Source organism: Cotesia glomerata, linkage group LG8, assembly GCF_020080835.1.
Source record: "Cotesia glomerata isolate CgM1 linkage group LG8, MPM_Cglom_v2.3, whole genome shotgun sequence".
NCBI lineage: Eukaryota > Metazoa > Arthropoda > Insecta > Hymenoptera > Braconidae > Cotesia > Cotesia glomerata.
In genome coordinates this window covers 16428258-16453743 of record NC_058165.1, presented here as the reverse complement: position 1 = coordinate 16453743, position 25486 = coordinate 16428258, and the positions used below count along the sequence as shown (strand labels likewise).

At 30.0% G+C, this 25486-nt stretch overlaps 1 protein-coding gene across 6 annotated transcripts in view; it reads left to right on the top strand.

Annotated features, from left to right (window-relative positions):
• The window catches only part of LOC123270360 (calmodulin-binding transcription activator 2), a 115798-nt gene extending 91002 nt beyond the window's left edge, over positions 1-24796 (top strand). For 2 of the 6 annotated variants that reach the window (XM_044736366.1, XM_044736369.1), the window contains 12 exons: positions 872-1060; positions 1211-1609; positions 4741-5433; positions 7572-7907; positions 10432-10679; positions 10808-11007; positions 11237-11341; positions 16473-16627; positions 18703-19205; positions 22094-22249; positions 22332-22356; positions 24037-24796. In XM_044736366.1, coding sequence (XP_044592301.1) covers positions 872-1060; positions 1211-1609; positions 4741-5433; positions 7572-7907; positions 10432-10679; positions 10808-11007; positions 11237-11341; positions 16473-16627; positions 18703-19205; positions 22094-22249; positions 22332-22356; positions 24037-24132 — 3105 coding nt within the window. In that variant the 3' untranslated portion in view covers positions 24133-24796. The remainder of the gene's footprint in view (positions 1-871; positions 1061-1210; positions 1610-4740; positions 5434-7571; positions 7908-10431; positions 10680-10807; positions 11008-11236; positions 11342-16472; positions 16628-18702; positions 19206-22093; positions 22250-22331; positions 22357-24036) is intronic. The other 4 variants (XM_044736364.1, XM_044736368.1, XM_044736365.1 and 1 more) reach the window with 3 other exon arrangements.
• Positions 24797-25486: the final 690 nt, after the last annotated feature.

Here is a 25486-nt window from a genome sequence, read left to right as displayed (position 1 = left end):
AATTTTTGAATACGCGTACTTTTAAGTGTTCTCTATACGAATAAATTTTTTTTTAATAGTCCTTGCGGTGCTAATTTTCGAAATATTAGCAATTAAAAATCGTACATTTAACATGTATTCCCTATCCTGACCGTAGTTAAAGTGAACATTTCATTGAATAACAACCATACTTTTCTTAGGATTTTTTTGAAAAACTGAGAATATTTAATTGAAGTTATAACAAGTATTTTTTATCAAAAATAACACAAACGAGCGGTATTCATTTTTTTATAAGAAATGTTTGAAGTTAGTGACTTTCGATATTTTACGTGAGTGGAAGTAAGTGAGTGATAGTCTGTAAAGAGAGGCAGCACTAGTGCGTGAGAAAGAAACCAATAGTCCTAACCTATTGGTGTCTTTTTCTTGAGGCAATACCTCCTTAATTATATAGAATAATTTTCTATCTACAAACTTAGTGAAATTTTCTGCGCTCGTGTTTCAGAACACACTCTCTGCTCATTGCCTCAACCTCCTTCAAACCCAAATTTCACCCACTAAATTTCATAGTTAAATGTCGTTGTATTTCCATTATAAAAACCTTTTTTTATTAATACCCTTATCATCTATAAAATTTTCGATATTTTCCATCAATAGTAAGAAACGTAAGATTTGAAATAATAATTTAATATTAAAGTTTGCCAAATAATCAAAATCTTACCTCGCTACACAAAATTTCTTTGTAAAATAAAACATGTAATTACTTACCATCCCTCGAAAAAGAGTTCTAATATGTTCTGACAAAATAATCATCATTACACAAAACTTGTGAAGCTTTCCTGGTAATCTGAGAGCATTTAGTCTCTAAAGTAAGCGATAATTCGAATGTTTCCAGGAAATAGCCGCGATCCTAATCAGCTTCCAGAGACACGCGGAGTGGCAAAGCCGGGAGGTGAAGGTCCGCCCACGGAGTGGCTCGATGCTGCTCTACTCAAGGAAGAAAGTGAGGTATCGGCGCGACGGCTACTGCTGGAAGAAGAGGAAGGACGGCAAGACCACTCGAGAAGATCACATGAAGCTCAAGGTAATTAGCAGACAAAAAAAAGCACTAAAACGACTATTTACTTAATTGGGTGAAGCAGACACTGAACTGGTGCAGGGCTGAGACTATTTCAGTGTCTGTTCTTCCCATTGATTGTAAATCCAATGACATGATCCGTTTATTCTCGGCTAGGTCCAAGGGGTGGAATGTATTTACGGTTGCTATGTCCATTCAGCGATTTTGCCGACCTTTCATCGTCGCTGCTACTGGTTGCTCCAAAACCCTGACGTTGTCCTAGTTCATTACTTGAACGTTCCTTATCCGGATGGTGACGCGAAGCTGGCTGCCCTGCCGCCGTGCCTGGCGCTCCCGCCGGATAAGAAAGAGTGGACTCGTGATGAGCTGGCTTCTCAGTTGAGGCCTATGTTCTTGGGGAGCGATGATGATCCTAATAATCCTCATCTTTCTCAGCATAACAATCATCCGGTGGACATGATTGTTACTCAATTGTTGGACAGGCAGCGCGCGTCGACGAATACTTCTACTGCAGCAGCACAATTGGCACCAAGAAGATTGACACCAGATAATCAGGTGAGGCTTGGATGTTCTAGGTGGCATTTTAAATTGGAATTATGGCTGAGTTATAGGAGATAAGAGAAATTTATAAAAAACTTTTTGTAGAAAATTCAATTCTCTACAAAAAAAGGTCTCTTATGATTTTTTTGTATCTTCACACGCATAAGATAAAAGCCCCCATTATTGACACCATCAGAGTGATCAAGAATATTTGAATTTTTTTATCGTGTTTTAAATCAATATTGTCAACTTTTTTTTATAGGACACCTTAATTATTGTTTTTATTTATATAATTTAATTAATTAACTTTGATAGCAATAAATTTAATAATTATTATATAAACTTAAAACCGACAGGTCGAATGTATGTATTATTGACGGCGCAAAAATTCAAAGAGCCGATTATTGACATACCATTGATCCTATTATTGACAGATCTTTTATTACAGTTAAATTTATATTAACAATAACCATTTTTACTAACTAATGCAAAACTATCAATAATTTTTAATATTTTAAAATTCGTTTAAGACCTAGCTTTTCTATATTTTTTACCAGGTTTTTTTTAGCATTTTTTTCTAGTCTCAAATACTTTGATTCTTATAAAATTACATGACAGTATGTAAACATTAATACGTTGATATGTATTTTGAGGGGATGGTTACCTTACGTTATGGCCTATGTCGTTAGTTGACGCAAGTTAATTTTTGTGTCCCCATCATTGACATCCGCTCTTTTAAAATTAATTTTAACTCGATAAAGTATGAATAAATGATTATATGGTTATTTAGACTATAAATAATCTAAAATAATTTTAAACAATGCAATTACATAAAAAAAAAACATTGAGAAATCTGGATTTGAAAATAAGGTCTTTCTTAACAATATTGTTAAGAAATTACAAACGTATAAGCAGTTTTGGCCCACTTAAAATAATAAAATTTTTTTGTGGTAAATAGCTTATACCTTGGAATTAAATTTTACTATTTTTTAATTTTAAAAATATGTAAAATTGTCATGAAATATCAACAATTGTGATTACTAACAGATTTTATTAATGAAATAATAAAATTAAATAGGGTGTCAATAGTGAGGGCCCTGTCAATAATAGGGGATTTTACCTGAAAAACGATTTTTTTGAAACAAGAAAAGACGGGATGACTGAAAAATATGTTGTGGTAACAAATGAATATAGTTATAGCAACAAATCCATTAGTTGCATTAACAAAATGTTTTAAATTGTACTAACAAACCAGTTTATCAAAGTTATTTTGTTGCTATCACAAAATGACTTTGTTGCTGTTACAAAGTAATTTTGTTGCTGTAACAAAAAGATTTTGTAGCAATAACAAAACTAGTTTATTGCTTGTTAAATGTATTCTTATAAAATTTACTGTAACAAATTTATTTGTTATTCCAACAAATTCTCATTGTTATTCTTACAAATTCTCTTTGTTACTTTAACAAATTGTCTTTGTTACTTCAAAAAATTCTCTTTATTATTTTAATAAAATAATTTTGCTGTTTCAACAAAAAAATTTTTTATACCAACTAAAGTATTTTGTCGAATCAACTAAAAGATTTTGCTATAGTAACAAAACTGTTTTGTTGTTGTAACATATCAATAACTTGTTGTAACCTAAATTTTGTTATTTTGACATATGATTTGTTATCCCTATGTTAACAAATTCATTTATTACCACAACATATCTTCGGTTATCTCAACAAAATTTTTTTCTGCATGCAATATCTAGCCTGGATTTCGACTTTGAATTTATATAAATACGTGGTCTAATCAAATGTTTTGCACATCGAACTTCACATTTAATTTCTGGCTAAATGATAAGAGATAGGGGGAAAATGATGAGGACCTTTCTTGTAGAAAATTACATTCTCTACAAGTAATCCTCACGGTTTTGGAAATGCCGCAAGAATTCGGTATTTATACAATATAAATGCTGCATGTTTACCGTGATACTTCAGCTATTTCAGCCAGTTTTTTAGCCGAATTATTACGAAATTAATTCAGAATATTTACGGGAATACAATAGGAAAATTACGATATATAACAGCATTCAAACCGTAAATGTACCGCATATTTACTGAATATTTGCGGCACTATTGCAGAAAAAAACCGTAAAAGAAGATCCCTACTTTCTATTACCGGTAAAATACCAAAATTATGCTGCTTTACTACTAATATTCAATAGCTTAAAATTTTGTTCATAATATTACAAATTATCATGAATAATTTTTAAGAGGTTAATAAATTAATTTCTCTATTATTATTATTATTATTATTATTATTATTATTATTATTATTATTATTATTATTATTATTATTATTATTATTATGATTTTTTTAGTCCAGGCAGGGATTCAAATCTGGCTCATTTAGTTACGCGCCAAAGGCTCTACCAATTGAGCTATCTGAGACATTATTCGTAACTATTTATTCAGTCATCCAATAAGACCCACCGAGTAATAAACATCACTGTCCATCTTACGGTAGAAAGCAGTATATCTTTAATTATATCAGTATAAACGCGGCAAAATTGCAGTATATCTTCGGTATTTTTACCGTAGAAATACGATTTCATTATTGTAAAATTATAGTAGTATTATAGTTAATACATAGATTTCTTACGGTAAAAGTTCTAGAGCTTTACAGTAATTTTATCGTATTATTCCTGAACTTTGCAGCAAAAGTACGGTAGAAATTTTGTATAATTATAGTAAGAAAACTGGCCAATATAACCACAGAAATACCGTATTATTTCAGAATTATAACAGTTAATTTATGGTAAACGCATTAATACCGAAAATTTACGGTATTTCAAAAACTGCGAGAGAAGGTCTCATGATTTTTTTGTATCATTAATTTAATTTGTAGCCAGATTTTTAACTTTAAACTTTTATAAACACGTGGTCTAATCAAATACTCTTATTGTCGAATTTTAAATTGAAATTATCGCTGAATGATAAGTGATAGGAAGAAACTGATAAAGAACTTTTGTAGGAAATTAAATTTCCTACAAAAGAGGTTTCTTATAATTTTTTCGTATCCAATATTTAGCTTACAATTTACAAAAAATCGGCAAAGTTATCGAGTTACCCAGCATGACCTGGTCCGTGATGTTCTTCCAGGTAACTTCGACGACTGGAGGCCAGCAACCGTCATCAACGGCATCGACAGCTCCGCGAATATACTCTCGACATTCCCACTCGAGCCAGAACCAGCAACCAGCGCCCCTGGTGCTGAGTTTGCAGCAGATCCAAGGTGGCGGCGGTCTCCTGATCCTTAACAGCCAGCCGTACCACCAGCAGCCTCAGCCCCAACCTCAGTCCCAGCAGGTGGAGATGCAAACTGTTGGGGAGCAGACCTTGGTCCAGCAGACCGGGAGCGTTGACAGAGAGCAGCAGACTCACCAGCAAGATCTGGACACCAAGGACTCGATCGAGCTGAACACGCACCAGACAATCACCGCGCAAGGGAACTCCGGGCTGACGGACTTCGTCGAGACTCTGGACCTCAGTCAGGAGGACATCCAGCGGACGCTTTCCGCGAACATGATCCCCCCGTCGCCGTCACCCTCGCCAGCCGACAATCACATCATCAATCCAATGGACTTCATTGATTCTTCTGATGACGTCCTCGTTAACCTCGACGCCTTCGACGTATTCGGCGATCTTCCAGAGCTTAATGACTTTGAGACTCATGAGCACAAACCAGAGATTGACAGGTCAGGTTCACAGTCCGACAGCGCTTGTCATCCTGGAGCTACCGTCCATATTGCCGAGTACAGTCCTGAATGGAGCTATACCGAAGGTGGAGTCAAGGTTAGTTTTCAGTTTGTAATTCTTATTCTTACTTTCTAACTTTTCGAGTCAAATTTGAAGATTTTGAACCGTTGCGGCCATAAATAATTGAAAATTTTCTGAAATAGACTCTTAAAATGCCAAAATATCGGGATTTAATCGCAATTTAGCTTTGAAAAATCTATTAAAAATAATTTCGATATTAGACAGAACATTTTTTTTAAGAAAAAAAAAGCATACTTTTTTAAAAGATTCTATTTTTAATTTTTTTCAGTCAATCTTTAAATTTTTTATATTCCTGAGGTGTTTCGAGCAAAAAAAAATTTTTTTCAAAATAAAAAGCAAAATAAACTGGATCAAAAAGTTGGTACAAAAAGTCTCCGCTAGGTGGCTAAAGTTCTCGTAGTTAGAATTCTAAAATCTAAGTATTTAAATTCACTAAAAAATTTTCAAAGGTCTAGAATTTAAATCCGAGACAAAGTTACTTTTTTTTTATATCCACTGATAGAAAAGGAAGGATTTGTTAATATTTAATGACTTTTATCTACTGTAATAAATAATTTTTTAATACTAAAAAATTTAACAAATATTTATTGATAGCTAATAAATATTTGTTAATTTTTGAAAAAATCTTTTATAAGTGTGTTAATAAATAAATTTAATAATTTAAAATAAGAAAAATAAATTGAATGAAAAACTTAGTTAAAAACGTATCCGCTAGGTGGCTACATTTTCTCGCAGTTAGAATTCTAAAATTGGGGTATTTAAGTTCACTAAAAAATTGGCAAAGGTTAGGGTTCGAATCCGAGACAAAGTTACTTTCTTTCTATATCCACTAATGGAAGAAGGATTTGTTAATATTTAATGATTTTTTAATATTAAAAAATTTAATAAATATTTATTGATAGCTAATAAATATTTAAAAATTTTTGAAAAATTAATTTATAGATGTGATAATGAATAAATTTAATAATTTAAAATAAGAAAAATAAATTAGATAAAGAAATTAGTTAAGAATGTATCCACTAGGTGGGTACATTTTCTCGTAGTTAGAATTCTAAAATCTGAGTATTTAAATTCATTAGAAAATTTGCAAAGGTCTAGAGTTCGAATCCGAGACAAAGTTACTTTATTTTTATATCCATTGATGGAAAGGGAAGAATTTGTTAATATTTAATGACTTTTATCCAAGGTAGGAAATAATTTATTAATACTAAAAGATTTAATAAATATTTATTGATAGTTAATAAATATTTTTTAATTATGGAAAAATTTTTTTATGTGTGTTAATAAATAAATTTGATAATTTGAAATAAGAAAAATAAATTAGATAAAAGAGTTAGTTTAGAATGTATCCGCTAGGTGGCTACATTATCTCGTAGTTAGAATTCTAAAATTGGAGTATTTAAGTTCACTAAAAAATTTTTAGAGGTTCAGGTTTGGGATCCTAAACAAAGTCATTTATTTAGACTGATAGAAAAAAATTTTTATATTAAAGAAGTTTTATTAACTGCTCATAAATGTACTTCTTCTTCCAAAAAATATTTATTTATTAAAGAGGATGGAGAAGGATTTGTTAATATTTAATGACTTTTATCCACTGTAGTAAATAATTTTTTAATACTAAAAAATTTAATAAATATTTATTGATAGTTAATAAATATTTGTTAATTTTTGAAACATTCTTATGCAGGTGTGTTAATGAATAAATTTAATACTTCAAAATAAGAAAAATAAATTAGATAAAAAGGTTAGTTAAAAACGTATCCGCTAGGTGGCTACATTTTATCGTAGTTAGAATTTTAAAATTGGGGTATTTAAGTTCCCTAAAATATTTTCAGACTGACAGAAAAAATTTTTAATATCAAATAAGTTTTATTATCGGTTCATAAATGATTCGATTACTTATCATTAAATGATTTAATAAATGTTTATTAACTGTTAATAAATGTACTCCTTCCAAAAACTATCTTTAATTGTTAAAAAATATTTATTAATAGTTAAAAAATATTTAGATATATTCAATAAATGAAAAAATTGTTTGCAAATAAATAAATTTATAAAAAATTGATAAATTCTTCCATAAGTGAGTTAAAAATGGAAAAATAATAAAAACTTCGAAACTTCTACACTGACCACAAATGTAAAATATATTCCAGGTGCTGGTAGCTGGACCATGGACCGGAGGTAGTGGTTCGCAGTCGTACTCAGTGCTATTCGACGCAGAGCCAGTAGAAGCGTGTCTGGTCCAGCCTGGCGTGTTACGTTGTCGGTGTCCTGCCCACGCACCGGGGATCGCTTCACTACAAGTAGCTTGTGATGGATTTGTCGTGTCAGACAGCGTTGCATTTGAATATCGACGGGCCCCTGCTACTGAGCCTAGTCCAGAAAAGGCACTACTAGATCGATTGGCCGACGTCGAATCACGCTTACAAGGACCAGGACCACCCTCACCCGCAGTACATCTTGAAGAGCGACTCGTTACTTACTGTCAGGTATATACATATAGCTACTAATCGATCCTTTGCTCTCTCTCTATTCTCATTCTCATCTTCAATCTCTATCAACATTGAGAAGACACAAAAGAAATTTACAATTATTACTTCTCCGAGTTTCCTATGAAAATATGTTAGTTTATTGTGTTTTAAAAGTCCTTGACAAAAAATCAGAAGGGTAAAAAATTTTTTGGGCTCACTCAGGATTTTTAAGAGTTTAGAAAATTATTTTAGAGGCGACTGCGTGGCCGAGCGGTTCAAGTCTTAAACTGCGCGTACAACAGTCGCTCAGGCATGGGTTCGAGCCCTGGCAGTCGCAATTTTTCTGCGATTTCCAAGGCTTGCTCCCTTGCCGACTGTACCCTGGCCAGGTTTCTGTGGTTTCCTTGGTCACTGTGCTAAGGGGCGGGGCACAGGCAAATGGGGGTACAGACTGTAAGTCGGCCACAGCCGCGGATAGGAGGTAAAGATGTGTATTTAGACACATCAAGCACAATAAATAGTAGGAAGGGACGTAAAAATCCCACGTGTCTAGGCCAGAAGGCTGACGCGTAAGATTCAAAAAAAAAAAAAAAAAAAAAATTATTTTAACAGAGTTTGAATAAACTACGTGGTAAAAAAGTTTTAAGGTAGTTAGGCCCAAAAAGCAAAAATTCAAGAAATCTCCTAAACTCCGTATAGAAGTATTTAAATACATAATACACACGCTGTTAAAATTTAGAGACGATTTACCACATCTAACCGAAGATAATTGCAATTGAAAATGGCATTTTTACACAGACGGTATGGGAAAAAAGAGAGAAAACCGCGAAGTTTTATTATTTTTGTATTGAAGAAATTTTAAGAATTTCACGAAAAACTAATATTACTTAGATTAATACATGTATAATTACCCTACAAAATTCTGGAATTCCCTACCACATAGTTTTTTAGGAATCATTGATAAACTAGTAAAGTAAACAAATAAAGTCATGCGTGGAAGTAAATGAGCAATAGCCCGTAAGAGAGGCGACACTAGCGAGTGACAAAGACAGCAGTAGCATAAACTATAGGTTGGGAAAGAATTACCTTAAATCAAAATTTATGGCTGAATGATGAGAGATAAAAAAAATAATAAAAGCTTTTTTACAGGAAATTTAATTTTCTACACGGAAGATTCTTATTAATTTTTTCTTATCTTCTATCATTTAGCTATAATTTGAATTTTTAAATTCAATTTTAAGCATGTTAGATTATTTCACGTATCAATAAAATTTAAAATTAAAATTCAGGGTCAAATATTGAAGATAAAAAAATGATAAGAAAGTTTTTTTTATAGGAAGATAGCATGAACCGCGCACTAATCGCGGATAATATGTCTACAATAAAATCACATTAAAATACAATTAAAATAAAAATTACACACAAATAATTTGCATACTAACACTTATATATAATTATTAAATACAAAATTAATAATACAAAATATGTAAAAAATAAAAAAAAAGTAAACATATCAGTGAAGTTAATAACAAATAAAATTAACACAATCAAATTAATGAAAATAATCTCGAAGGATTACTATCCTTATGATGTTTACTTTTACCTCCCCCCCCCCCCCATAGATAACCCGATAAAAACTTCATAGAGAAATCTTCATAGAAACCCCATTACAACCTCCCTCCTCGACAACGCTCCCATAGAAACCCCTATAGCAACCGTTGCTAGGCAACACGCTCTCATAACAGTTGCCTGGTAACAAGGCTAGAGCTTCACACGAGACGAGAATAGGCGAGAATATAAAAAATCTCGTCTCAGTCTCGTCAATTATGAAAAAATTAAGTCTCGTTCGAGTCTCGGTCTCGTCTAATTACAATAAACTATTTTACAGATGGTCACCAGATTTTATACTTTGTAAAATGTATTGTTCTCTATGAAGATCTTTTCTAATTTTTCTAATAAACACTTCATAATAACAATTTAACGTGACCAAAAATGATACTCTCAGGTTGTGCTATATGTGTTCTCGGTATCGCCCATAATATTTCCAAAAACGTCTCATCTCGTCTCGTTTCAATTTTCCGAGACAAGACGAGAAAAATTTCGCTCTCGTGTGAAGCTCTAAACAAGGCTTTACATCTTACCGAACCAACTTTTTATTTAGAGATTTTATTCTCATTTAAAGAGGTCCTTATAAATTTTCTTTTATCTCCTATCATTTAGTTCTAATGAAATTTTAAATTCGATTTCAACATGTTTGATCATTTCACATGTTAAAAAAGTTTCAAATTAAAATTTAAGGTCAAATATTAGAGATATAAAAAAATGATAAGAGCTTTTTTGTAGGAAGTTTCATTCTTATCCAAAAAGGTCATTTTCAATTTTCTCCTATCTCCTATCATTTAGCTCAAATTTGAATTTTAAATTAGATTCCAAGTTTCCTTAAAAAGTTCTTGGTTTCGCTACTAGATGGCTACGCTCTCTCACTAGCAGAAAAATCTTCCTAGAGTATATAAGAACACCGGATTTTTTTCTTAAATTTTAGGATGCCGTTGTCCGTCCATGGCGAGCTGGAGCCGAACCACTGCAATCCGGAGGACCAACCCTTCTTCACCTGGCCGCAGGATTAGGATACTCCAGACTCGCTTGCGCGCTGCTTCACTGGAGATCCGAGAACCCCAGCAGCGTTCTGGATGCTGAAGTAGACGCTTTGAGACAGGACGCCGTTGGTTTGACGCCTTTAGCTTGGGCCTGTGCAGCTGGGCACGCTGATACCGCTCGTATTCTTTATCGGTAAGTCAAAATTTTCTTTTATCATCAACCTACTAGCTAATCACTGTCAAAGTAAGAATAAAAATTCGCGAGCGTCAGCAAGGATGAGGCTTTAAAAATTCTAGGGTTATAACAATTTGTTGCCCCAGGTGGAACGCAATGGCGCTGCGCGTTCGAGATTGTCAGAACCGGAGCGCAACAGATCTGGCGACGGAAAACGGGCACTCGGATATTGCCAAGGAACTGAACCGGCTGGAGGCACGGAGACAAGATGAGAGACTCTTCCTGAGACCGGCGAGTCCTAGCCCAAGGCGGCCCTCCCAGGACAGCGGTCTCGATCTTACCTTGTGTTAGTTTTATTTTTTTTACAGTTTACATTTTAATTACCTGATTAATTTTACAATTATAGTCTAACATAACCTTTTATCTTACCCGGTATTTGCACTGACTAGAAATTGCTCCGTCCTTGTAGCTCTTTTTTATTAATTTTTATATTGATGATTTTTATTGAGCAATAGCCCGGTAAAGAATATTAAAGATGCCGGATGTTTATCTTTATTTATGCGGAAACAATGCAGGTTCTCCGCTACTGGACAGGATGGAATTGTTGCAAGAGGACGATTCGTCTTTAGGGCTGGAGCACCAGGGAATGGAGAGCACTCCCAGCTCTCAGTCGTCCGTAGGTCCGTACATCTCCAGAAGTATCACCTCATTGCCGTAATTGATCATTGATCGTTGCAATGATGTTTAATTACTCCCTTTACCCATTGCCTGTGCCTGTCTCGTGTGTTGTCTTTCCGTTTATTGTTATCTTTTATCATGTTATCATCTTGTTATATTATTAATCCCCTGTACTGTTTGTTGAGCTGTGATATATCTTTGCTAGTGGTGTTACTTTGTATTTTTAGTCAACAGTTATGAATAATTAATTAAGTGATAAGCATAAAGTTTATCAATAGAAAGAAATATATTGGTTTTTTATCATAACAAATGGAAAATTGAAGATGTTCAAGTTTTTTTTAGTGTTTGAGAATATTTTATTAGAACGGGTGAAAAAAAATTTTTTAATTATGTTTATGGGTGATTCCCTGTAAGAACGTCTTAAATCTGTACAAAATTGTCTGACCAAATTATTTTTGATTTTATTAGAAAAAAAATTAACAAGGGCTACATAACTATCAGCATAATCATAATAAATAAACAACCGATTTAATTTTTGCTTTTTCGATATTTGTGTATCTTTTGCCATATAACATGATAGGGGACTATTTGCCAGGGGACTGTTTTTTTTTATCAAATCGAGAAAAATCAAGCAAACTATTTCAATGCATTCAACTTTTCAAATTTTCAATGAATGTTTACATTAATTAGAATAATATTAAGACTTATGGATCCAATTTTATAAATAAATTATAAATAAAAATAGTTGCCAGGGGACTGAGTTTTGAAGTAGCCCAGATACATATTTCCAGCACAAACGGTGTTTTGATACTAAATAAAATGGCGATAAAGCGCTAACAGCCCTATGGTTATTAACTCAAGGCTACACGGAAAAAAAAATTTCGTTCTGGTAACGTAACTGTAGAGTTACCACAACTATACACAGTTTACTGTTCGTTGTAGAGTTACAGTAACAAAATGTTATTTAGTTCTGATAACTCAATGTTGTTGAGCTCTCAGAGCTCTACGGGATTGTTCTCAGAGCCAAACGGTATAGTTGGGAGCGCTCTACGTTGCGCAGTAGTGGAGTGCGCTGACATATTTCATAACCTTCTAAAATGCCAAACATAATTATTTTGTTACTAATCTATATTATTAAAAATATATGAGGACAATTAAGTTTCCAGTTTATTTATTTAAGGAAATAGGTTTTTTTTTGTCAAATTGAATTTCGTTAGAACAGTTTTGTATTTATGATTTTTCAAGGTTCATTTGCAGTGACTGTTAATTTAATTTATTAGTTGAATATATTGTGATAAGTGATAAGTTATCGGAATACATTAAAAAGACCCAATTTAACACAAAATAAAATTTGTTTTCGTTTATTTATCTTTTCTCGTGCATATACGGTAATGATTTTATGTCCAATATTTATTGATATAATTAAGAAAATAAGATAATTTTGTGACGACCATATTTTTATTTTACAAATAATTTTTATTTGTAATATAAGTTCTATTATTATTTTATTTCTATTATAATACTATTCTTATTTGTCATATACAATTATTGTTGGCAATATAAATTCATTCTGCTGCATGTATTTATTAAATTATCAATGCTAAATCGTAAAAAAAAATTACTAAGCAGACTTCCAAAAATTTGTTATAGTCTCAGAACGATCCTGTAGAGTTGTGAGAGGTAAATAACGTTTAGCTCTCAGAGCTCAACGATGTAGAGTTGCAGGAGCCAAACGGTATTGTTACTATAAGAATACATTAACCTACTGGAACTTTTTACAACTAACTAACTATTATAGAGTTCCTATAACAAAATTTTTTTCTCCGTGTAGTTAGATCCTTATAAACCTTACAAAAGGTAAAATAACACGCTGGATTTTTTTTTTTGGCTTTGAACTTCTGGCAGGGGACTGTTCTTAAAATGCCTGGGACAAACTTTGGTTTAATGAATTTAATGAAACAAATTAATTTTCGGTACTTTTTATTGAAGAAGATTGTTAGTTAACTAATTAAGTTTATGAAAATTATAGACCAAATTATATATTATGGACGAATAACTTAAAATTTGATCTTAAAGTTTTAATTTTGGGAATGAGACAGCCCAGGGGACTGCTATTTCGGTGGTTTACGAATGTATAGCAAAAAAACCAAAATTTATCTCATTTTAGTTTTCAATGCTCCAAATAGAATTGTTTTTTTACTTTCGTAATAAATTTTTTTTAGTAACAAAATAACAATTTTTTTAATAAAAAAATGCCTGGGACAGCAAAAAACATTCTTACAGAGAATTCCCCTTATTGATGGTAATATTGTAAAGGATATTGTGGTGGATGTGATAGTTGATTGATAGTTACGTTTATTTATGTAGCAACTTAAAAAATAAGGTTTTTCGCGCTCGTGTTTTAGAACACACTCTCTGCTCGTTGCCTTAATTTAACCTCACTCCGACCCGAAAACCCGGCTACTAAATTAGATAGTTAAATGGTCGATTTTTTTATTAGTTTTCTTGACAAAAACATCTCTAATAAGAGATTTAGCCGTGCCACTAAAATATTTTTTTAAAATAAAGTATCCTAGCATTCTACGGTCACTATGAGACTGTCGAGAATTACGAATTGGGAATAAAAAGAACTTTAGCTTAGTGATTTTACGATATTCTTAATCACAATATACAGTTTAGGTACTTTTTAGATAAATTTTGGAAATACTATTGCTATCACAGGATCAATTATTTAAGGACAAATGTCACGGAGCAAACTCATAGAACCAACAAACTATTCAAAACTCCTCAAAAAAATTGACTAATCAAAAAATATATAAAATTGTTAAAAGACACAAATTCACTTCAAGACTTTTCTGATGGTACAAAATTAAACTATAAAAATCCTTATTTAAATAAAAACATTCCCGTGATAAAATTTAGCTTATCCTCTTAATTATTTAGATGATAAATTGAGTATTGCCGGAAAAAATCAAAAATCGTGAAAAGACGGAAATTAGAGTTATTAACTTTCTGATGGTATTATAGTAAATTAAACTATAGAAACCCATTTTTTGATAAATATATGTCCGTCATAAAATTTGAGTTATTTTTTTAATTATATGGATTAATATTCGACATATATAACATTATCGACATGCACAAAAAAAAAATAAATGATCAAATTTTGTCTAGCTTGGAATTGAAATTTATTTATAACAACTCCGAAAAGTTATCACAATAAATAAATTATTCTAAAAATGCATAGGAGGTTTTCAAAAGAAAAATTCAAGTCGACCTTTTCAATTATACTAAATTTAACTAAAAAAACTAATTTTATCATATAAATATACCGAAAACAAATTTTTCTTATTCTCTAGATTATATAGATTACTTTTTAAGTTCTCTTTCATATTTAAAATATTTTAAATAACTTAATCTTGAGAATTTGGACAATAAATGAAGATGAGTCATTTGTAAACTTTTTTTAAAAAATTTTTTTTTGACACTAGAAATTTCACTTGATCCAACAAAATTAATTTTCTTGCTTTATGAAATACGTATTTTGATCCAAGAAAATTTATTTAAGTCAAGAAAATTTTTTTTTGAGAAAATTTAGCCTCTTGCTCCAAAAAATTTAGTTCTTGATAGAAGTAAATTTTCTTGTCTTGAGAAAATTTCTCTCTTGCTCCAAAAAATTAAATATCTTGATAGAAGTAAATTTTTATTAATATTTTTACTGATTAACATGTCAAATGGCAAGATAAAATAATATTGAATCATTTTTTTTTCATTCAATATGTATAATTGCACACTAAAATAATATAAAATGGGTATCAAATATTCAAGAGCAAAATTTTCTCAAGGTGAGAAAATTTTTTTCTCAGATGAAGTAGGTGGCGCTGCTTTACCTAAGGTATCTAAAAATCTTGATTAAATATAAAAATTTATTGTATCAAGTATTTATGATAATTTGAATTAAGAAAAAATTACTTTCACCTAGAATAGAATTTCAAGAAAAGTTTTTACTTCGACCAACACAACTTCGGTCTTCCTTCAGGCACCCGAAAATTTTCTTGAGCCAAGAATTTTGTTCTCCAGCCAAGAAATTTTTCTTTCTGTGTATAATTCAACATCTTAATTTATTGTCCAAATTCTCAAGATTAAGTTACTTGAAATATATAGATTACTTTTTTTTAAGTTCAGGCTTAGTGAGGTTTTCTGTGCTCGTGTTTTAGAACACACTCTTTGCTCGTTGCCTCAACCTCCTCTAAGCCCAAAACTTAACGATATAAACACTAGATCTGACGTGCGCGCGCAAGCGCGCCTCTGAATATTAGTATGGAATTACATATATTTTTATGCGTATGATATATTCGATCAATCACATTACGAATAAATTAGCTTCACATACATTTAATCTTAATTTTATGTTGAAATTTGCCGCAATAAGACCAAATAAACTTGAATAATTCTATTTTCCATTTTCGCTGCCAAAAATTTCACTTACTCCCACCAGAGAAGATTTTTTACAGCAACCACAAAGCTAGAGTATTTAATTATTAACCGATAAACCAAAAGTAACCCCTTGCAAGCTTTTCGCAGTGTTGGTGTGTGCTTGCCTTGACGAACCAAATAAAACAACATTCCATAGCTTGGGGTCTGTGTCCGAACACAAAAGTACTAAGTACAAGATAAATCACACCTTTTTCACAAACTGAAACTAAAAGTAAACTAAAATATGATCTAGGTTGGTAACTAACTACTTAACAAAATGGCCGAGGTTTTATCATGCTCACAATGTTTTAAGCAAACACGTGTGTGCTTTGTCTATAAATTACAAAACGCAGTGCCAAGATTACAATTATTATTATTACCATTATTATCAATCCACGTGAAACATATAGCAGCTTTGGCAACGTGTGTTTCTGTCGCCCCTTTTTATTTATTATTTATTTGTTGGTGTTAAATATTTAACTGCTCCTAATAAATTTAATTTAAGAAATTAAAAGGCAATAATTTGGATTTTATTTACTTAAATTAAAGTTTATTTAAATGTGTTTTGTTTTTGTTTATGTTTGGGTCGGTGTTGGTGTATTGGCGGTTTTAAGTTTCGCTAGGAATAGGTATAGGGTGGTAATTTATTTTTTTTAGGGGAGGAAGACGTGCGGGTGCTGACGTTGGCCGAACAAATAATAGCCGCACTTCCAGAGAGAATAAAGAGAGAGGGTGATCCTTCGTCGCCCTCCCTTCCACCCTCACCGCCATCCTCATTGACCCCGCTCGAGGATGCTTTTATGGAGCAAATGGTAAGTACACTAATTTTAAATGGGATTTTCTATCTACACAACCGGATTTACTTTTTCTTAAATTATCCTCTCCCACTTCTAGTACTCAATCTTCAGTTAATTAGTTTTATGATTAAATAACTAGTCACTTTATATTTATTCTGTCCTATAATTTATCTTCGGACAGTTTTATTTTTAATTAATTTTTTTTAGATATTATATAATTCATTAAAAAGATTAAAATAAATTTTTTTTATGTTCGTACTATCTCGAAGTATAGTTTTGTTTCATTTGAGTTTTTAAATCTTTGTAGTTTTTTTTTAATTGGCAAATTAAAATTCGAACTGAGTTAAAACGATCAGCTGTTAATCTTCAGCCATTTTTGTTTCTTCTTATAAATTCTAGTGGTGCCATTCGAAATTTGAATTTTAAAATTTGCTGCTTTTTTTAAATTTAAATATTCATTTTTATAGATGAAATTTTTATCATATTTGAATATTGAGTTTTTAAATATATTAAATTATTTTTGAATAATAACTAATTACTAACTTGGCATGAAATAAAATCCTGATTATTAATTACCAATTCAATCCATTAATTAGAATAAATTTAACGAAATGAAAAAAAATAATTAAAAGTCAAGTCGAGTTAAATTAATGAGTGTCCTTAATTAATATTAATAGAGGAAAAAAAATGACTTTACTTTGTTGAATTAATTTGTTTTAATTTAAATTTTCATAAAACCAATAATTTTCAATTATTATCACTATATTTTAAAAAATTATTAATAATAAACTAAAAACTATTTATGGGGCATTCCATAATGACTGGTGAGACATTTGAATCTGGAATTTCATCAATTATAAGCTATAATTATGTGACTGAAATTTATACTATAGTAAAATTTATCTTATAATACAGAAGAATAACTAATTAACAACATCCCTTTGTCAAAAACCACGATCACTTTTTAAGTTTCTCGTAATTATCATTTGACTGAGTGTGACTGGTGGGACATCGAAAAATCCTTCTCTCTTACCAAAGGTATAGTTAAAGTCGAGTTTCCGTTCGACCACTAAACTTTTAAAAAATACTTCCCTCTCAATACAAAATTTATCCTACAAACATTCAATATTATGAAGAATTAGACTGATTACCTACGTAGAAACAATTAAAAAAATTTTTTTTATTGTGACTGGGGACAGGCATTTGTGACTGGTGGGACAAGTACAAAATGTCTACATCAAGTTGTTTATTAAAAAGACTTTTATATTATTTTAATCTTAGAAACATAATTATTTATATATTTAACTATAAATTATTTAGGATAATTAAAAAAAAACTAAATAAAAAATACAAATAAAGGATTTATCATGCTGACAACACGATCTTGATAAACTTAGGTGTTAATTAATAACGAACATGAAAAAATTTGTTCTTAAAACTATAATAATAAATATGTTGGTTAATAACAAACATGAAATTAATTTGTTCCTATAACTATTGAAACATTTGACCCGGATACTAATTAGTACGGCTGAAAAGTTACTAGGAGAGAAAAATCGATTTTCTTATTGATTAAAAAAATTTTCTTTACAAATTAGTAAAATATAAACTTTTAATAATAAATTAGGACTAAATTAGAATGTATTAGAGAAATTTTTTAATTTTTGTCATTTACTCATTTCGCATGAAATACCTCTTATCAAAGTTTTGAATGTTTAAGGTTCAATTCAAAATTGTAGGTCAAATATTGAAAATACAAAAAAATCACACCAGACTTTTTATATAAAGAATTTAAGTATCTACAAAAAAATTCTTAGTATTTTGGGTATTTAGCTTCCTTTTATCAAAATTTTAATTTAAAATTAAAAACTAAACTTATAGAACTTATCCGTAGTTTTCAAAAGTTTAAAGTGCTAATTGTGGCTAAAATATTAAAAAAACAAAAAAATTGTAAGAAACTTTTTTTGTAGAGGATTAAATCCTTGAGTAAGAAATTTGATAATAAAGTCTTAAATTTTCACCATCTCATACAATTATTAACTTTTGAATAAATTATTATTATTATTTAATGAAAAATTAATAATTTCCAGCCGCTCGACTCCGGGGAGTTATTCGATTCATATCGTGAGTGTGGAGGTGCAGCGTCTGTGTCCGACGTCGACGCGGAAGCAAGTCCGTCCAGCCCGTCAAGCAGCTGTTTGACACCCGACTCACCCTCGCCGCCGCCTACCACCGCCGACTTCTGCGAGTTTCTCCAGCTGCAGCTCCAATTAGACGGCGGAAACCCCCACCATCATCACCGTCATCACCACCAAAGCCATAATCATCAGCAAAATCACCAGCAGCACTCTTCCAACGAGTACGACGACTACATGAACGGTAACCTTACCGAGAGGAGCAGTGAGGGCGAAGCTGACCTCAGCCGCCTCACTCTTTCGGATCGTGAGCAGCGCGAACTTTACCACGCTGCCCGGATGATCCAGAAAGCTTATCGCAATTACAAGGGCCGCCAGCGGCAAGAGGAAGCCGAGAGACATGCTGCTGTCCTTATTCAGCAGTACTACCGTCGACATAAACAGTACGCTTATTACAGGTATACTTTATAGTTTTAAGCTTAATCATTCGGGAGTTTACTCGGCGACACTCGGTAAAGTTCACACTTTTACTCTCATTTTTATTAATATTATTAGTGCTAGTAGATTTTTTTACTTGCAAGATTCAAAAAGCCCGCGTTTTTCGCGCTAAAAAATTCGAGTCTAGGAATTGTGTCGGTCATTTTAAAAAATTTTCGTAAGCGGCCATTTTGTCGGCAAACGGGTTGCGAAACTAATTATTGGTCTAATTTCAATAATAAGATTATTAGTTGATGAAAAATTACATAAGTTGATGAAAAAAATTGTTAAGACTTACTTATTAGAAAAATTGAAAAATTTTTACTTTATTTTGTAATGTAAGTTTTTTATAAATTTTTATTATTATTTATAGAAATTTTTTATGAAGTTTAAACTCAGTAAATTTATAAATGGGCATTTTTTATTACAAAGTTGAAAATAAGTTTATTAAAAATTTTAAAAAGCCCGCGCTTTTATTGTCAGCCATTTTACAGCCAAGTAGGCTGCCATCTTGTCAGAGATTGAGCGAGAAATGAATTATTGATTCATTTGTTGCAATAAATTGGTTTATTTAAAAAATATTAAAGATATTAATTTAAAATTAGTTTATTTTTTTGAGCTTTGAACAAAAAATTGTTAATATTTATTCAAGTATTAGAAAAATTGTAGTCATAATTCAAAAGTTTTTATGTTGAAAAATTTCAACCTAATACATTTTTTATTCAAAATTTTACTAATTTCAAAACTGTAACAAGATTTTTAAAAAATTCGAAAATCCCGCGCTTTTATAATCGCCCATTTTTTAACCAAATAGGCGGCCATTTTGTCAGAAATTGTGTGAAAAACTAATGATTGAATGTATAACATTAAAAATTGATATTTATTCAAAAAAATTAGTCAAATTAAAAAAAAATTAATATTACTTTAAAATCTGAGTTTTTCATAAATTAATAAAAATTTGAGTAATCAAATTTTTTTAATATTAATTAAGGATTAAAAATTTAAAGAATTCAACTTAGTAATTTTATAAATATTTATTTTTTATTAAAAATTCTAACAATTCTAAAACTCTAAACAAGATGATAAAAAAATTGAAGAAGCCCGCGCTTTAATACTGGGCCATTTTATAATCAAATGGAGGCCATTTTGTCAGAAATTTTGTGAAAAACTAGTTATTGAATGTATAACATTAATAATTGTTAATATTTATTCAATCATTTAGAAAAATTTGTCAAATTGACAAAAAAATTAATATTACTTTAAAATCTGAGTTTTACATAAATTAATAAAAATTTCAGTGCAAAAATTTTTTTAATATAAATTAAAAATTTTTTAAATTCAACTTACTAATTTTATAAATATTTATTTTTTATTAAAAATTCTAACAATTCCAAAACTCTAAACAAGATGTTAAAATTTGCAAATCCCGCGCTTTTATGATTGGCCATTTTATAACCACGTAAGCAGCCATTTTGTCAGAAATTGTGTGAAAAACTAATTATTTATTATATAACCTTTAAAATCATCAATATTCATTTAATTATTTAGAAAAATTAGTCAAATTAAAAAAATTTTTGACATATTACTTTAAAATCTGTTTTTCAAAAATTCGAGTTCTAAAAATTTTTTAATATCTATTAAAAATTAACAATTAACAAAATTCAACTTTGTTATTTTATAAATGTTTATTTTTTATTAAAAATTCTAACAATTTCAAAACTCTAAACAAGATAGTAAAAAAATTGAAAAAGCCCGCGCTTTAATAGTGGGCCATTTTATAACCAAATGGAGGCCATTTTGTCAGAAATTTTCTGAAAAATTAGTTATTTAATATTCAACATTAAAAATGGTTAATATTTATTTAATAATTTAGAAAAATTAGTCAAATTGACAAAAAAATTAATATTACTTTAAAATCTGAGTTTTTCATAAAATAACAAAAAATTTAGTAATAAAATTTTCTTAGTATTAATTAAAAATTAACAGTTTCAAAAATTCAACTTAGTAATTTTATAAATGTTTATTTTTTACTAAAAATTCTAACAATTTCAAAGCTCTAAACAATTGAAGAAATCCGCGCTTTAGTAGTCATCCATTTCCCAGCGAATTACTCGCCATTTTACGGAAATTTTTCCAACTCAGCAACCAGTAAAGCAAACGTTAATCCAAAAGATAATTAAACAAGGTAATTAACAGTAACCGAAAATAAATCACCAGGTAATTAAAACAAGAAGTACCTTAGTTTCATTATTCCATGCGATTGCGCTCATGTTGCGGTATTAATCCTCATAATCCTGGGGATCTGTTGATAAATTCGCGATCCAAATATTAAATTAGCCTCATTGCGTACTCATAAATCACAATGAACAATCCGAAGGGTGACGGATAGCCTAACAAGCGACAAAGAAGACAAAGAGTAGAACATAAACATAAACAAACAGAGTCTTATGGAGACTCGGAGCTCATGGGAAACAATTCTTCTTACCTGGCGAAGAGACGAGTCGGAACTTTTAATTGGGATCGTAAATAATTCAGTAACTTTGAGTGAACTTTATCCAGCGCGGGCCTCTCGAATACCAAATTAACCCGGCATTAAATTAATACGAGTTGGGTCTAAGACTGTGGCCGCGGATCCTGCATAATGTAACTGTGTCTCTAAAGTGTGTCTAACTGAGATAAGACAAAGACGGAGGCGGTTCTTGCTCTTACTCTTACTCTCTATTACTCGAACAGAAGGTGGTATTCTTATCTATGCAACTCCTGATTCAACTATCTGCTATCTGTTATTATTATATTCGCTTTCTCTAGTCTAGTCTAGTCTGGCTGGTCAAACAAAGATGGTTAGACTAATACTCTTTACTAATTGCAGACAAGCCACCAAAGCTGCCCTGGTGATTCAAAGCAACTATCGCAACTATCGTGCTCGTCCCGGATCCACTGGCACAAGACAGCAATCTGTTCATCAGCAAGCTGCTCATCAGGCTGCTAGGAAAATTCAACAGTTTATGCGACAATCTAAAATCAAGTAGGTTTCTTTTTATTGGTAATTTATAATTAATGTTATTGCTAACAATTACTAACAATTGGGATGTTTTAATTTAACGCAGTCTGTCGTGTGATGATTCACGACCGGTAAGATTATTGTTGTATTATTATGCTTTGGTCTTTGTCAAGTCAATTGATTATTTATTCATCTATATTGCACGACCCATGATGCGAAACATCAGAGAGTGCTTTATGATCGAAAAATACTTTTCGCCTCATTTCGGCAACTATTTTTATTATTATAGTCTTGTTAGTTCATAGAATCAATATATTTTGCATGCTATTGTCAAGATAGTTTAAGCGACATTCATTTGACACTTTTCAAAAATTGATTTAGTGCAATAGAAACGGAAAAAAACATCAAAATAGGTCAAAAAAATTTCCTGTCGGCTATATAAGAAACTATGAAAACACTGTAACTTGCGAAAAAATGCATTAATTGAGTTAAATTTTTTTTTTTTTTTAATTTTTTGAAAGAATTGTAGGTTATTTTTGATAAATTTATGTGAAAGCTCACAAAATTACTTCTAATTTAACGTATATAACGTTAACTTTTTGACAATTATTAGTTATTTTATCGGAGTTAAGAGTTCAATTGAACCACTTTCAGGCAATGTGTAATATAACCTACTTATGTGTGTTAAAATAAATTTTATTCTCAAACGAAAATTGAGACAAGATGATAATTCATTCTATGACATCTACCTCTCATTTCGGGTGTGGCCGAATAGCGTCTTTTTTTTAGATTATAATGTGATTAATTATTTATTAATTTGTGAGAAAAACGAGTACGAAGTTTTCTGCACTCATGTGTCAGAACATACTCTCTGTTCGTTGCGCCAACCTCTACACTACTAAAAATCCCCTCCTTTTGCACAATATACATGATATATCGGTATTTTAGGTAGTAAATAATATTTCCATTAGATTTAAAAAAAAAAAAAAAATTATTGATTTTACTTCATTGATTTGTAGGATAAATTATATTTAATCATAAAATCTAAACAATGATAACGCTCTCGTGTTAGTTATACAGAATGTTAATAAATGGGGCCTTATGTAACTTCTAACAAATTTAAATGTATTTTTGATTGATAACGCTGCATTCTTTTTTCCAAGTATTTTAGCAAAAAAGTTTTTTATTAAAATTAATATTCATTTTTTTAGCAGAAAAGTTGTTATTAATTTCTTTAGCAAAAAAAGGTTAATTAAAATTGTTATTTATTTTTTTATTGAAAAAATTTGTTTTAGTTTATTCGGTTATTAGTTTCTTTAGCAAAAAATTTCTGTTAAAATAGTTAGTAATTTTTTTAGCAAAAAAATTTTTATTAACTTTTTTAGTAAAATTTTTATTTATTTTTTTAACAGGAAAACTGTTAATTATTAAAAAAAAAAATTTTTATTTGTTTTTCTTACCAAAAAAATTTATAATTTTTTTAATTAATCATTTTTTATTAATTGTTTTAGTTACAAAATTTCTATTAATTTCTTTCAAAAAAATTTATATTAATTTTCTAAAAAAGAACATTTTTTTCTATTTCTTTTTTACATTTTTCTTCGATAAAAAAAAAAAATTATCATCAACAAAATATTTTAACTCTTAAAATTAGTGAAAAATTAAAAAAATTTGTCCGTGGAATAAAAAAATTTTAAGAAACAAACTAAATAATTTCTTTCAAATCTTAAAAATCAAATTTGACTTGCGATCAAAGTATCCAAAAAAAGAAACAAAATCCCCCGACTTAACAAAAGTATCGTTAATTCCAGACTTCAGAACGCTCGGGCCGTCGCAAACGCGAGCGGGAGGCAGCCAGCGGTCATTTCACGGGCGGGTGCTGCCCCCCAAAGCTCGCACTCATCTAGCCCAGGGGCCAGCCCAGCAGCCGCGAACCAAGAGGCAACTTAGCAACAAATTCAACAACTTGTTCTGGAACAAAAGCTGGAACTCGTACAACCGACTGTCCAACAGAATTAAGCGGCAATCATTCTCCTTCCAAGCATCACAAAGCTTAAGCAATTAATTAAAATTATAATTATATTAATATTAACAATAAATTAACGGCTGGTTAACGAGAATAGCAATTTTAAACTAATTAATTAAATAAATAAATAATTCCATTGGGGATTGCTTTATTTTAACCGTCCCGCGTCTCACTGAGATGGTAATTGCCGGTTCACTTACGGATAGCCTCTATATTTATTATTTCTCAAAAATACTATTCATTGTTTATTATTTATTTTGTTTATTCTAAATAATAATTGTTTCGTTAGTTATTTATAACTGTTGAACAATTAACGCTTGAGGTGCTTGTAAATAATTATAATTAATTCTTTCTAATTATTAAAATAGTCTTCTTAAAATTCAATATCTTCATCTGCTTTAACATACACAAGAATTATATTATTATTATTATTGTTATTATTAATTACAATTATTTGATGTTTGTTATATTGCGTGACAAATGCCTAAAGAGCGTAGAAAAATTTTTTTTGCTTATTCTAAGCTTAAAAAAAAAATTTCGTAAGTTAAAAAAGCGTATGAAAAATCCTCTTTTTGGTTTTAGTAATATTAATGTTCATTAATTCATAATGATATGGATTAATATCACTATAATTAATTAATGTTAATTTTATTGATTAATTTTAAGATTTTTAATTGGTATTAACGACTATTAATCAATATTAACATCTATTAATGTTAATATGATTAATTTACGTTAATCTTAAAAATGTTCGTGAGTAATATTAATTAATATCAGAATTATTAATTTATATTACAATCAGTGATTAATTTTTTCAATATAATTCATTAATATTGTTATTATACATTGATATTAATATTCATTAATATCAAGATGAATTACTATTAATTAAAATTAACATCTATTAATGTGAAAATGATTAATCAGTGTTAATATTACTCATCAATGTTAGTATTATGAATTAATATTATCATTCATTAATTTAATTATGATTAATTAATGTTAATATGATTGATAAATATTCAAATTTTTTATTTTTATTAATTAATATTAATTTAAAAATTTTATGAGCAACATTAATAAATATCAGTATTATTAATTATTGTTAATGTCATAAATTAATTTTACTTTCATTCATTAATATTAATATTAATCAACTCTAATATTATTAATTGATATTAATCATTCATTAATGTCAATCATATTTATTAATATTAATATTATCGATAAATATT